At 35.4% G+C, this 13,052-nt stretch overlaps 1 protein-coding gene and 1 pseudogene across 4 annotated transcripts in view; one reads left to right on the forward strand and one right to left on the reverse strand.

Moving 5' to 3' along the window:
• The window catches only part of LOC105420826 (dihydroflavonol 4-reductase-like), a 90,164-nt pseudogene that overhangs the window by 9,337 nt on the left and 67,775 nt on the right, over positions 1-13,052 (forward strand). The window lies entirely within an intron of this gene.
• On the reverse strand, positions 1,881-12,972 carry LOC18422532 (dehydrogenase/reductase SDR family member FEY). Of its 3 annotated transcripts, none has more exons than XM_088860535.1 (8): positions 12,767-12,972; positions 7,471-7,591; positions 5,963-6,080; positions 4,999-5,135; positions 3,858-3,959; positions 3,247-3,339; positions 3,037-3,109; positions 1,881-2,290 (listed from the first exon to the last, which is right to left on the reverse strand). In XM_088860535.1, exons 2-8 carry the CDS (start codon positions 7,558-7,560, stop codon positions 2,034-2,036), a joined length of 870 nt encoding a protein of 289 aa, XP_088716661.1. In that variant the 5' UTR covers positions 7,561-7,591; positions 12,767-12,972; the 3' UTR covers positions 1,881-2,033. The 3 variants fall into 3 exon arrangements, with proteins under 3 accessions (XP_088716661.1, XP_006878523.1, XP_088716662.1); XM_006878461.4 differs by lacking the exon at positions 12,767-12,972 and adding an exon at positions 9,346-10,067; XM_088860536.1 differs by lacking the exon at positions 12,767-12,972 and adding an exon at positions 9,346-9,781 and having other exon boundaries at positions 5,963-6,704.

Raw genomic sequence — 13,052 nt, forward strand, 5'->3', positions numbered from 1 at the left:
GAAAAGTCATAATCATCATATCCATCAAATTTCAAAATAGGTGATTGTGAATATGTCATAGGCGATTCAAAGTTTAAAAAAAAAAAATTCTTGAACTTCGTATCACACCCGAAGCAATTTTTTTGAGATATCTAAGGAAGTATCAAAAAAGCTAAAAATGCATAAAATATAAAAATAAGTTTTTTTATGGGGAACCAGGCAGATATATGTTCTTCTCAAAACCGATTCTATTCTTGTTGATTTTCGATCCAGATCAAATGATTTTCAAGCTCACTAGAGACTTTTCAAACATTAAATGATTTCGCTAATTACGTGGAAAACATAACATGCAACCCCAAGACTTGGTCAAATTGTTGCTACAGGGATAAATTTGGAGATTGTAAAAAGAAAAAAGAATATGAGATCCATTCGCTTCATCTGTCTTAGAGAAATGCTCTAATAGAATCATTGGGTATGGGTGTTTGTATAGTTTTTCAAAAGTTTATCGCCCTTTATTTTTTTCATACGAAACGGTTACATTGAATTATAGGGTATGGGTTTTGATATAGAATCCAAAAAATATATTTTGATTTACTTCCTTGGGTAAAACCTTATTTAGGAGTATTTATGACGAAATTATGAGTATATAACCTCCTCCCCTAGCTACGTCTTAAAACAAATGTTAAAAAAAATGGCATCCCTATATCTTCCCATTATGGTTGGCAGAGAGATCCAATTGATTCAAAACTTAAAATTCAGCTTTCATTATTTGAAAATAAAGTGGATTTCAATATCCAAATGATTCTTCTAAGTGAGTCTTTCGCCAGAGTAGATATATCAAGTGGATAAAGTTCAGTAATTATTACTAAAATACTTCTAAAAAAATTAAGTAATAATTACTATAATATCCCTACATATATGAGCAATATACAATATCTTTCTCATCCACAAAGTTTTGTGCAAGTGCTTGATTTTATAAGAAAATTTTGTAACCAAATAAATTGGAACAGGTTTATTTGCAGAACATGATCACGCACACACGAAAAAAGAAAAAGAAAAAAAAAAAAAAGGGAAAACATGATAATGTGACATGCCGTGCTCAGTCCTTATTAAAGGTAGGTGCGCCCGCGGGATGGACCTATTCCAAGGAGTCCCTCCTTCCAAAAGATAGGATTTGGGTCCAAAAATTTGAAGGCTTACAATTTGTACTAGGAAAATCATGATTATTACAAAGGAATAGCAAAATCATGAATATGAAAAAAATAAAAAAAAGAGTTCAGACCCTTAAAATGGTTTATTTTGTATTGTTTTCTTTCCTTCATTTCAAATTTTCAATTATTCAAGGATCAGATCTGCGTCATTTTTTAAGCTTCAAAGTTTATGGAAATGAGCAGAAATTAACTTGCAATGATTTGAGATTTGTTGCAGGTCCTAAATCTCTTGAAATCAAGGCAAACGAGAGCCAGCTGATTCACCAAATACTTTGTTGTATTAATAACCCAAGATTTAAAAGAGACAGAATCGTACATCAAACATCTGTAAGTTCAACAATTCGGAGTTTCTTTCTTAACCTTCTGCAGTGTTCGATTACAGGTCATTAACTCCTTCTGGTTAACCTTCTGCAGTGTTTGATTACAGGCCATTAACTCCTTCTGGGCTTAACTGAGCACTAATTTATGACAGATTTAGTTTAACTATCACACCTGAAACCAAGTAATTATTACATAAAAAATTGAAGGATTTCGATTTTTGAATAAAATCGATAACAGACGGCTTGGACAGGGGAGTCTGTTGGATCGTAAAAGATAAAAGATGGAAATTGGGTTCATATTCAAAAAAAAAAAAAAAAGGGAAAAATGGAGTTCAGAGAGAGACCAATTGCTCAAACATTTCAAGCCACATTCGCCGAAAAATAAAAATAAAACAATTTGATTAAACTTAACTCCAACTAAAATCCTCATTTGTAGAAAAACAAAAATACATTAGTGATATTGAGAGCTATCCTCATTTGTAGAAAACAAAAATTGTCACATTAGAGAAATTGAGAGCTAATCTCAATCAACGCCATATTTGCACTGAAAGTCTTCACCTTCAAGGAGCTTCTCGACCACATCAGAAGGGAGCCCAACAAGCTCCAATGTCTTCTCCCACACTCTCTGAGATGTCTCCACATTGTGCGCTTCTTCCGAGGGATTTGTGGGCCGGCAATCGCAAGAAAGATATGCACAAGTTGGCCAATCGTCAGCCTTCAGAACCCCACAATACTCAGACACTTGAGGATCCGTAGCTGCAAAGATGGCACTTCTTGCACCTGAGATGCACCAGTAAGATATAATCAATTTAAATTTTTAAAAGCACAAACCACAATGTGTTGTATACTAAGATGGTTTGTTGGAATGGTGATTCCAAAAGGGCAAAATCGGTACTTTCAAAAGCATAAAGAGAGAGAGAGAGAGAGAGCTTGTAGACATCACTTTGGAAAAGACTCTGACAGAATCATTTAAAACTGTCTATTCTATTAAGTTCAGAAATATTTAACAAACTTTTGGAAATATTTAACAAAAGCAATCAATGCACCATACATTTCTTTGAAACAATATATGACATACAAACCATTCGCTATAGATCATGCCACACTAGAGGCAATGCTCCCATGTGACATATCACAATGGATATGTATATGCATGTGTGTGTGTGCATATATGTGTATTGGTGTAGTTTTTTCTTTGATAAATGGGTGTGATTATTACTAGGTACCTGATTCGGATGATGGGGTATACTTAACCTCTCAACCCCTGAAAAAACTGGGTACCTTCAATAAGACCAAAGGCCCAAACAGTATATCGTAAACAAACCAATATGAATAATGTGTTAATATTTTTCCAATGCGTTTTTTGGTGGGGAACTTTTTTAACCTCAAAGTACAGTTCATATTTGAAAAAGGATTGGCATTTGATCCAGTTCCGAAAATTTGTGGGTTTCGAGCCAATTTTGCATCCTTTCAAATCAACAATTTATTATTTCAGTGATTTCTCTAGCAAGGAAGCAAACACTAACCTTCTTGAGCATTGAACAGGAAATATGGAATCAGCTGGTAACCAGCTTGAATTATCCGAGGCTGTGTCCTCGCCTGTATGCAAGGAGAATTATATACAAGAACTTAAGTGCAGACCAAAAATAAGAAAAACTGTGCTAGATGCTCAAGAATTCCATCACAATAAAAACAAAAGAGAGCTACAACCACGCATGCGCATACATAGAACTTACAATGTTCGTGTGGACGATGCCAGGAGAGACACAAATGATGCTAATTCCCGCTTCTGAAGGTAGCTTTTTCTGGAGAATGCTGCTGAACATGATCTGAAACCACCAGAAATTACATCACATTGTGCATCCAATGTTTTACACCAGCTTTCCCCATCAAAAATATATATTGTTTTTTTGGTAGTTCAGCAGTAGGAACCGAACTTGAGATGTAGCATTGCCAAAGTCAACTGCTAACAGCACAAGCCCAAACCCAATTCCTAAAAAACCAATTATCAATAAACACTAATAGTGGCCTCTTTCCTGAATTTCTAACGTAAATGTCCATGCTGATCCAGTATGTTGCTTCCTTTCACATCACTCATTATAATATCACATATTTCACCCACTTCTATATATTACAATGCAATGGATATGCCGGTGCCAGACTTTACTTAAAGCATATCATTTTAGTACTTCCAGGGGGTTTAAAATTTGAACCCTATAACCAGGTTTCAGTTAGCCTGGCTGTTCAGTATAAGCCAAGAGAGAAATGAAAATAAAAAGGAATCAACATTTTCTTTTCCCCTTTTTTGCTGCCGCAAATACGAGTAGAAATCAAGTGAATCTTGTACCTGTGCAAGCTTGCTCCCTGTGTATCCAATCATACTGCCATACCTTCTCCTACCAGAAACCAAATTGAGATCATCTGGGTCAACAAACCCTAAATGATGCATCTACAAACACAACAAACAGAAACACACATTATTATGTGAGATACATTACGAAAGAAAAAAAAAAGGCCAGCTTGTTTGCTTTTTCGGGACAAACATCAAGCATTTGAATCCTTGACCTCCCCACCCAAAATGAAATGACTACCACTAAGCTCAAGTTCAAGGGCAACATACTAAGAAATATACATGAGATCTACTGGGAAAACAATAAGGAAAACTATAAAAATCTATTTTTCACAATAAGCATAAATCGTATTCCAATTCACTTGCTACTATCTTCATAGAGTTCAAAAGCAATCTAGGTCATATTTTGCAATTAGTTTGGATATTAAATTTTATTAATCTGCTTTTTCATAGTGCAATTTTTGAACAAACTTGTTTTCTTCTGAATTGTGTTGAAATAGAGTAGCCACCATCAGTACATTCTATCACCTTAAGAATCAAAAGATATCTTGTAATTCTTTTCCGTAACCGGAAGTATCTATTTGCATATGAACCTTAACTTTACAAGTAGAAATGCAGAAAGCTACTCTAACACACGTGCCGATCTTTTAAAGTAGAACTGAATACCAAAACTACTGCAATAATTATCAAAGGGGAAAAGAAGTCCATAACGCAATTGGATGAAGTGATCCTGAAGATTATTTAAAGAGAGATCTTAACATCACAAAATATATTACTGCCAAAATCATGAAAACTCCATCTCCTTCCATAAAATTGGGGCATTCTGAGCAATCAAAGAAAGCAGCTGCTCCCTATTAACTTCTGATTCAGTGGGCAATAATGTTATCCTCGAAAGAAACCAAAATTATCTAACTTCCTTCCTAAGATCGGTAACAAATATTAACATGTGGAAAAATGGGATAGTCACATCAAGAAGAAGTCAAGGCAACACATCCCTGTGAATTAAGGACCCCTATTGTATGGTTCTCTTACATCATTTCACAACAGAGTTCTACAATTCCCTACTTCCCTTTATATCCCAAAGTAAGAGGCAATTAGTGGCACAATCACATGTATATTTGGCAAACCAGGAACTTACAACAGAGTTGACATTAACTATCCGGCTCGGAGTCCCTCTGATCAAAGACGGAAGGAGCAAAATAGTAAGAAGTGCTGGGCCAAGATGGTTCACTTGCATATGTTCTTCATATCCATCCTTTGAAAATCGCTGGGGTGCTGAAACATGTAGATAGACTAAATTAGTACTAGAAATTCATTCTTTACTTCTATCAACGTGTTCAAATGATCAAACACTCGTAATCTACAAAGTGTGTAGTATGAATGTTACACATGCAATCAAATTAACATGGTTAGGCAGAGCAGAGAAAGACCAGGAGAGAACCAGCATTTCAAAATAGTGAATTCAATTTGAATATTCCACACCTCCCACCCTATTGCAGAGACCAGGGTAGAATATGTAGTACCCTTAGCTCCTACTGGATTTCTTTAACCATAGTCAACGGTAAAGACTGGCTTGTTTGCCCATGTGCCATGTGTCCCTAACAACAAGTTGATGTTGCATGTATATGAATTTATTTAATTAAAATACTTTGTCACCCCAACTCTTTAATTTTGCTGACCATGATGATCTCTAACACATGTTAAGTCTTTTTGTTTCATTGATTGTCAGAATGTGCTCAATTCTACAATGCTTTGAATACCTTGAGAAAATATTTATTAAAAAATGCCTTGAAGATAATGATTGACTTGACATAAATTTTAAACATCAATACCACAACGATGTGATACAAATATTTTTTAGCTTAGTTACTATCTTGTTCAAGAGTCCCTGCATAACAATATCAAGTAGTATCTTCTGGTAAAAAGAAAACCATCATAGTGAAGCAAACTGTAAAAGTGAATAGGCATATACAGACAACTATTACAGAAATTCCGGACTCCACCACGATGATGAAAGTAACTAGAACTCAGTATTCTTCCAACATCAAGAAAAGGTAAAATCAGAAAGGAATTGTCATAAATTAAACATTACGCGTACAAACCTCCAATTGAAAATATCCCAGCATTGTTGATCAAAACATTCAATGGTAGTAATCGTGCATTCCATGCGCGTGCAAATCTTACAACAGAATCAAGGGACTGAAGATCAAGCTCCATGACCTGGATATGAGTCACAAATTACAGGATTCTCAGTCATCCCTCCCCCCCCCCCCCCCCCCCCCGACACCAAAAAAAAAAAAAAGAGAAAATGAAAAAGGTGAATCTCATAATATTGCACTGAGAGCAACAAGTACAGGTCAAATAACACACTAATCATGTCTGGTATAAATAGTTATTGGTCATACATAGTTTTTCATCTAGTAAGATGTAGAAATTATGCTGGCACAAATTCCATATTCATGCTATCAAAGGTTGTTGAACAAAGTCATAAAAGTGCTCGCCCGGTCATGAAGACCTAACCACATTACATTATGGTAAAAAATGGAATGTTTGTACTGTCAAAGGTTGTTGAATAAATAATGGTAAAAAGTGGAAAGTTTGTACCATCAAAGGTTGCTGAAGAAAGTGACCAAGGGCATCTTCAGGTTCCAAAGATCTAGCCAGGCAATTCTTGGCCACCATTTGATACAAACTTACGTTACATATTTGTTTCCTTTTTCTACTATTATCAATGGCTATTAACTAAAGGAGGTGCACAGGAAGTACATCACATTAGAGTCCCAAAGTTCAAGCCACCAAGTGACAGTAACTCTGGCTTGAGAATCACCCTCCTCATTATGCTACCTACAAATGTGCATCATGCTCATCAATTCTTCAATTTTCTACAGCTACATCTCTGCCAGTTTCATGGAATTATCTATAGCAGTAAGGTCACACATAGCTGGCAATTTAAGTGAACTACTTTAAACTCTATAAAGGCACATGGAATTTCCTTAAACATCAACAGCAGGGACATTTAAGAGAAAATTTCAGAGTAAGTAAGTTATTTAGGTTTCAGAGGAATCTTATTTGAGCTTTCAGGGTTATAAATCCAGTATACCAATGTAATCAGCAAACAGTCACAAGGCTTATTACAAGAACAAACCATGCAATTTAAACAGGGAGATAGAGGACAGTTTAGATCAAACATAGATGAAACACCACGCACAAGTTCAGCCACCTAATATTGGAGGCTTGCATAACTTCCCAAAACTAAAAAATCTTTACTAAATATAATCAATAAATAATTGCATTCTGTGCACCAAATAATTTCTTTTCTAGGTACTTAATCTTGGGAGAAAATATCATGGAAGAAGATATAACAGTGCTTCATAATCCAAGGTATGGTATTAAAGTACTTTGTGATTACTTGGAATCAAAATTTAAGCATGTGTCTTGGTCCACTCACAACATAACAGCCATATGATTGCTTTCAAAATATATAGAAGCCATGAAGTGCATCAGTTTTCATCAGATTCCATTAAGCTACAGTAACCAAATCCCTGCGTCTACTTTGAGCATAAACTTCATGATTGACTAATGGTATTGCAACATAAAACCAATGCAAAACCTCAATATTTAGAGGAACCCCCATCCCAGTCCATTCTTCTTGCCACTTCTGGATCAGTTCCTCACCAGCTTTTGTGTTTCTACAAGCCATGATCAAATGCGCCCCTGACTCTGCTAATTGCCTGTGTTAAGAGTAAGATTTGCAGCAGAAATAGAATGAAAATGGACATAGAGCTAAATAAAGAAAATTATTTGTGACAAGATGAAAATGAACGTAGTGTAAAATAAAGAGAAAAATGTGATAATAATGACAATAAGCATATTATAATTACAAAAAAATGTAAACTCTTTAAGCATCATCAATTTTGCTATGAAAATTTAGTAAATTATGTGATTTTTTAATAATAATAGGAGTAGAGAAGAGGAAGTAGTTAAGATTGACAGCCAGGAAGTACAAAAAAGACCGCACTTTTGATATCTTGGGCTAATAATTTAGGAAAATGGTGAGATTGACGAAGATGTTGCACATAAAATTAAAGCTGGGTGGGCAAGGTGGAGATGTGCAACTGGAATTTTAAGTGAACGCTACATACCAATGAAGCTGAAGGGTAAGTTCTATAGGATAGTTGTGAGACCAGCTTTGCTTTATGGGGGCAATGTTGGGCGGATAAAAAACAATGTACCCATAAAATGAGTAGATGAGTGATAAGACAGGAAGGGATAGGATCCGAAATGAATCCATTTGAGAAAGTTTAGATGTGACACCAATAGGTGATAAGATGAGGGAGAGTAGACTTAGGTGGGCTAGCCATATGCGGCATTGACCCAGTACAATACCTGTTAGGAGGTGCGAGTTAGTTCAAGTGGAAGGATTGAAAAGGGCAAGGGATAGGTCCAATAGGACGTGGTTGGAAATAATCTGAAAAGATATGGGGACTTATAACCTCACTGAGGATATGGCCTTAAATAGAGAAAAATGACTGACCAGGATTAGTGCAGCCGACCCCAATTAAATGGGAAAAACATATGATGATGATGATGATGATGATGTAATTTAAAAAAAAAAACCAAAAAAGACCTATTTTGGGATCACCAAATTCTAGATCAGTTCCTTAACTTTATGGATTACTAATATAAATAAATAAGATATTAAAGTTTTTGCACTGCTGAACTACAAGAAACCCAGATCTTAGAGAGCTAATGCTGGTTAAATTTATCAAAAGGAGACGAAAGAAAATAAAAAACAGTTCCAATAATTAACCAAAGCAATAGCAAACGCAAAGTTCAACGTACTTCACCGAGAGAAACCCTGATCTCAACAGTACACACAATAGATATCTTTTGAATCATTTACTAGAGGCCAAGGCAAAGAACCAATCCAGACTGACTTTGATTGATGATGAAGCACACAAGGTAAGAGAAGAGAAAAAGACAACTTTTTATTTCAAATAAATTTGGCTACATTGGGCTCTTTACAATAATTAATCTTCTTTCAATTTCTGTCTCTATAATTCTATTACTCATTGTAATATTTTGACATTGTGAAGCCTCGCATCTATGATGTGTCTATACTTGAGATTATACGAAATGAGCCAACAAATATTTTCACAAAAAACCATATCAAGAAGACAATGAAAACAATAAACCAGATCAATTTAAATCAACAAAAAATTTAGAAAAATAAACCAAATAGGCATGAGAACTTGCACTATTTACTCCTAATAATACAAAGCCCAAGTCAAGTTTTGTGCATAAAATGCAAATAAATCCAGAAGTAATAAAACTATACGGCATGAATCTGTAACCATTATTCACGTAAACCCTAAATGCTCAAATATTATAATGAGCAAGACCAATTGGCTCAAAAACAATTCAAATGCAAAAAAAAGAAAAAAAAGAGAAGAAGAGGAGATGGGTTAAAAGCTATGGAGCTTACCTGGCGATTTCCAGGCCTATGCCACTTGTTGAACCAGTGACAATGCAGGTGAGATGATGGAGATGGGGTAAATGCAATGGGTTTTGCAAATGGCAAGCCCAAATCCTCTGAAAAAGAATTTCGTAGAAGAGACTGAGCCAGCCTTTTAGCCATTCTATCCAACCAAGAGCTCGCTTCTGTTGGGAAACCATTATCTTTCTCTCTCAAACTCAACGTTTTTCCTTCCCTTCCTGGTTCGAGAAAGCAGTTTGTTTCTCTCTCTCTCTAACCCAAGTTTAATGGATGGTGCTGGCATAGCCGCAGGGGCACGAATTTACGGTGCGGAACTGTATCAGGAGGAATAAAACTCGGGAAAATTGCTTCATGAGGTGGGGGACGCATTTCTACTTTTGCAAAAACGATCGCTATGGGCGGTCCATCTAAACCAGCTTAAACTAACTGTCCAGATACTTTATTTATAAAATTATTGTTTTTAATTTTTAAAATTTATTTATTTTTCTTATTATGATCTCCATATTAGAGATTATATATCCTCGACAATTAGATCCAGAAAACCATCACAAAGTTAAATTGTTAAGGGGAAACTCATTACTGCATGGACTCTTACAATTCGGTCCAAAAAACCATCTTATGCATAGGAGGCTCTATTTCCCCATCCCCTAAAGCCTTTCCCCCTCTCTCTCTATCTAGAGAGGAAATACTATTTCGAGACTCAAATTGAGCATCAAATTCTCTGTACTGTCATTCCATATATATAATTGAATATCACATATATCTCAAAAGTCCAAGAGACATATCCAAGATTCTTAATCTTATTGGATTTCTATTTTTAGGAACTTTGTCGATATCAATATCAATATCAATTTCATAATATATTGAAATATCTCAATCTCACATAATATGGAAATATCTCAATCCCACAAAATATGGGAATATCTTAATTCTACCTAATATAAAAATATCTCAATCCCACAAAATATGAGAATATCTCAATTCCACATAATATGCATCAATCTCAATGAATTCCATAAATTATGAGATTTCTATATGTGTGGTCCATCTAAAAGCAAGTGTAACTCATGGTCCAAATGTTTTTTAATATAAATACTATTTTTAGTTTTCAATTATTTGTTCATATTCATGATCTTCATGTTAAAAATTATATATTCTCATAAAATTATATTTAAAAACATATTTATTCTAAAGCTCGCATTTTAGCAATATATGGGCTGAGCGCATAGAAACTGTGTCCAAAATCCTTTTTGCTGAGGGCAAAAAAAACGGAATGTCGTTTGTAAAACATGGTGTTACTTTATTACGTTCACTTTTCTGGTACCCTTATTCCTTTCCTCCAAAGTTTAATGCATTTTGAATTTGATGTGCAGGAGCTTCCAAGAAAGGAAGAATAGATTTTTCTTAAGTGATCATCGAATGTAATAGTCACAAGCAATTGACTGAAAAAGAATCTAGGAAAAAGACACCCCAAGATATTTTGTGGAAGATAATAGCCAGAAATTATTTCCCATGTAAATTTGAGGAAAGGTCGCATGCCCTCGTCCCTATCCAAGGAAATTAGTAGGGTTGGCAATGGGCTGGACCAACTCTGGCGATGGGTCTTCATAGGGCTGGACTGAGCCCAACCTAGCCAGATGGGGCCGAAGAGGCCTTGGCTCTGTGAGGACCTGACCAGGCCAATCACAATGTAAAAAAAATAAATAAGAGTAAGAACGAAAAAGGGCAAGCTGGGCCGACCTTATCATGCCGTGTCCCAAGCTAGGCCTGCTCAGCCCTTATCGTCCAGGGCCTTAACATTTTTAGTGTCTGCTGACCGGACCAGGTCATGACAACTGGCTCATTTCCAACCCTAGTCCTACAATCTGTGTCTTTCTTTATATAAATTAAAATATATTTCCTCCCTTTGTCATTTTAATCTAATTGGATTGCTAGAATTGTTTTTGTCATAATGTCACGAATTACTATCCTGACCATTTGACCTTTGATTCAAAGTACTTAATTTTTAAATATTTTTATATAAATTATCTTTCATGAAATTTAGAGCCAGCTCAATATTCAGAAAGGAACAATTTAAAAAAAATATGGAAAATATGAATTAAGGTGATGAAACTTATGTTGTCAGAGTCTTCTTCAGTTTGATACGAAAAATGAAACAATTCAGTACTTCGCCCAATATGAAGAAGGCTTCGGACTTCTTTTTTTAGTTTAATATATTACATAGGTTGTTTTCCTTTAAACAACTTTAATTTGATGGCAACAAAACTCGAAATTGCGCCTCCACCGATAATTCAACATATGACCCCTCATAATGTGTGCTTGATGTGTACTTAAACAGTGAATAGCTTATGTGTTGGTTGACTGATTTTCCGAAATTTCTAAACCATGATTATGTAATGGAAATCTATCCCTAGGTGATTGCTCATCTCAGGAGGATTAATAATCGGTCAAGGTGGAGGTCCATGAAGTTTCTTCCAATTATCAATTCTCTGCCAAAGTCCTCTGATACTGATGCATTCCGTGACAACCTAATGTTGGAACCACACGATTCGTTGACAAGCCGGTCGCCATTCAAAAGAAAGTAGATTTTTAGTACCTGATTTTCATGTTCATACAACAGTCGTTGCTTCTCGGAATGGTGATTTGGTCAATGATGATTTTGTTTTCCGAACACCAAGTCCTCTTGCATCAAGGATAAATCAGCTGATGTGCATTGGGGTGTGACTTCTCAGAATTTGAAGACTTTTTGGAGTGAGACTTCAAACATTTATGATGCCCTATCATGGTGGTTAAAAGGTTGATCTGTCACTCCCTTTCAAAAGTCCCCCTAGTGGGAAGGCACCATTACAATGCAACATAATGAATATCAATCCTTCTAGGTCAATGCCATACTGCCTGCTTTGTTTTATGGTCTTTCTGAATTAGTTTATGAAGTGAGCTTATTATGTACATAGGGTCATAGACATTAACCTTTTTGGGAGGCAGATTGTAACTACCCTATTTCACAACTATAAACTTTTCATAGTGAGGTCTTTCTGAATTAGTTTATGAAGTGAGCTTATTATGTTCATAGGGTCATAGACATTAATTTTTTTGGGAGGCAAATTGTAACTACCCTATTTCACAACTATAAACTTTTCATAGTTAGGTTCCTGAAAGAAAGACCTATGTAATCTGATGCCGGGGAAATACAACTTCTTTTTTTTTAAATAATAATCACCCCTTATAAATTTGGCACCAAGATCACTCACAGGTAGTCTTATTACAAACAATAGAAATTTCAAAATTAAATAACACATCAATAAAATAAATCTCAACATACTTGATGTCATTCATGCAACCTAATATTGTGCTTGAGATTATAAAATAAAAGAACAAACAATTTAAAAACAAATATGTCGGAGATTACCTCAACCGAGCTTTTTCACCCTACACCGAGTCACTACATCCAATGGCACAAGATCAGCGATCCAGCTTCAATCTCGAACCGGGAATGCTAAATCCGGCCATACTAGATAACCACCATTAAATCTCTATAAAACCCTAACTCCAAAATAATAATGCTCGAACCCTAATTTTTCCAACCTTTAGATTAGATCTTGAGAGAGGGAGAGTCTCTATGATGGGGCGTGCCCCCTAGGGTCCTTTTAGGAGAGAGAGAGAGAGAGAGATAGAGTAGAGAGAGAAAATAAGAG

Source organism: Amborella trichopoda, chromosome 3 (assembly GCF_054954075.1).
Source record: "Amborella trichopoda isolate Santa Cruz 75 chromosome 3, AtrichopodaSantaCruz75HAP2 v2.0, whole genome shotgun sequence".
Taxonomy (NCBI): domain Eukaryota; kingdom Viridiplantae; phylum Streptophyta; class Magnoliopsida; order Amborellales; family Amborellaceae; genus Amborella; species Amborella trichopoda.

Coding starts and splice junctions, on each gene's coding strand:
- LOC18422532 (XM_006878461.4), bottom strand. CDS start 9,536: ATGGTTTCCCAACAGAAGCGAGCTCTTGGTTGGATAGAATGGCTAAAA. Junction 3,340..3,857: donor CAGGGAGCAAGCTTGCACAG/GTACAAGATTCA, acceptor TGGTGGTTTCAG/ATCATGTTCAGCAGCATTCT. Junction 3,110..3,246: donor GCATCGTCCACACGAACATT/GTAAGTTCTATG, acceptor CCTTGCATACAG/GCGAGGACACAGCCTCGGAT.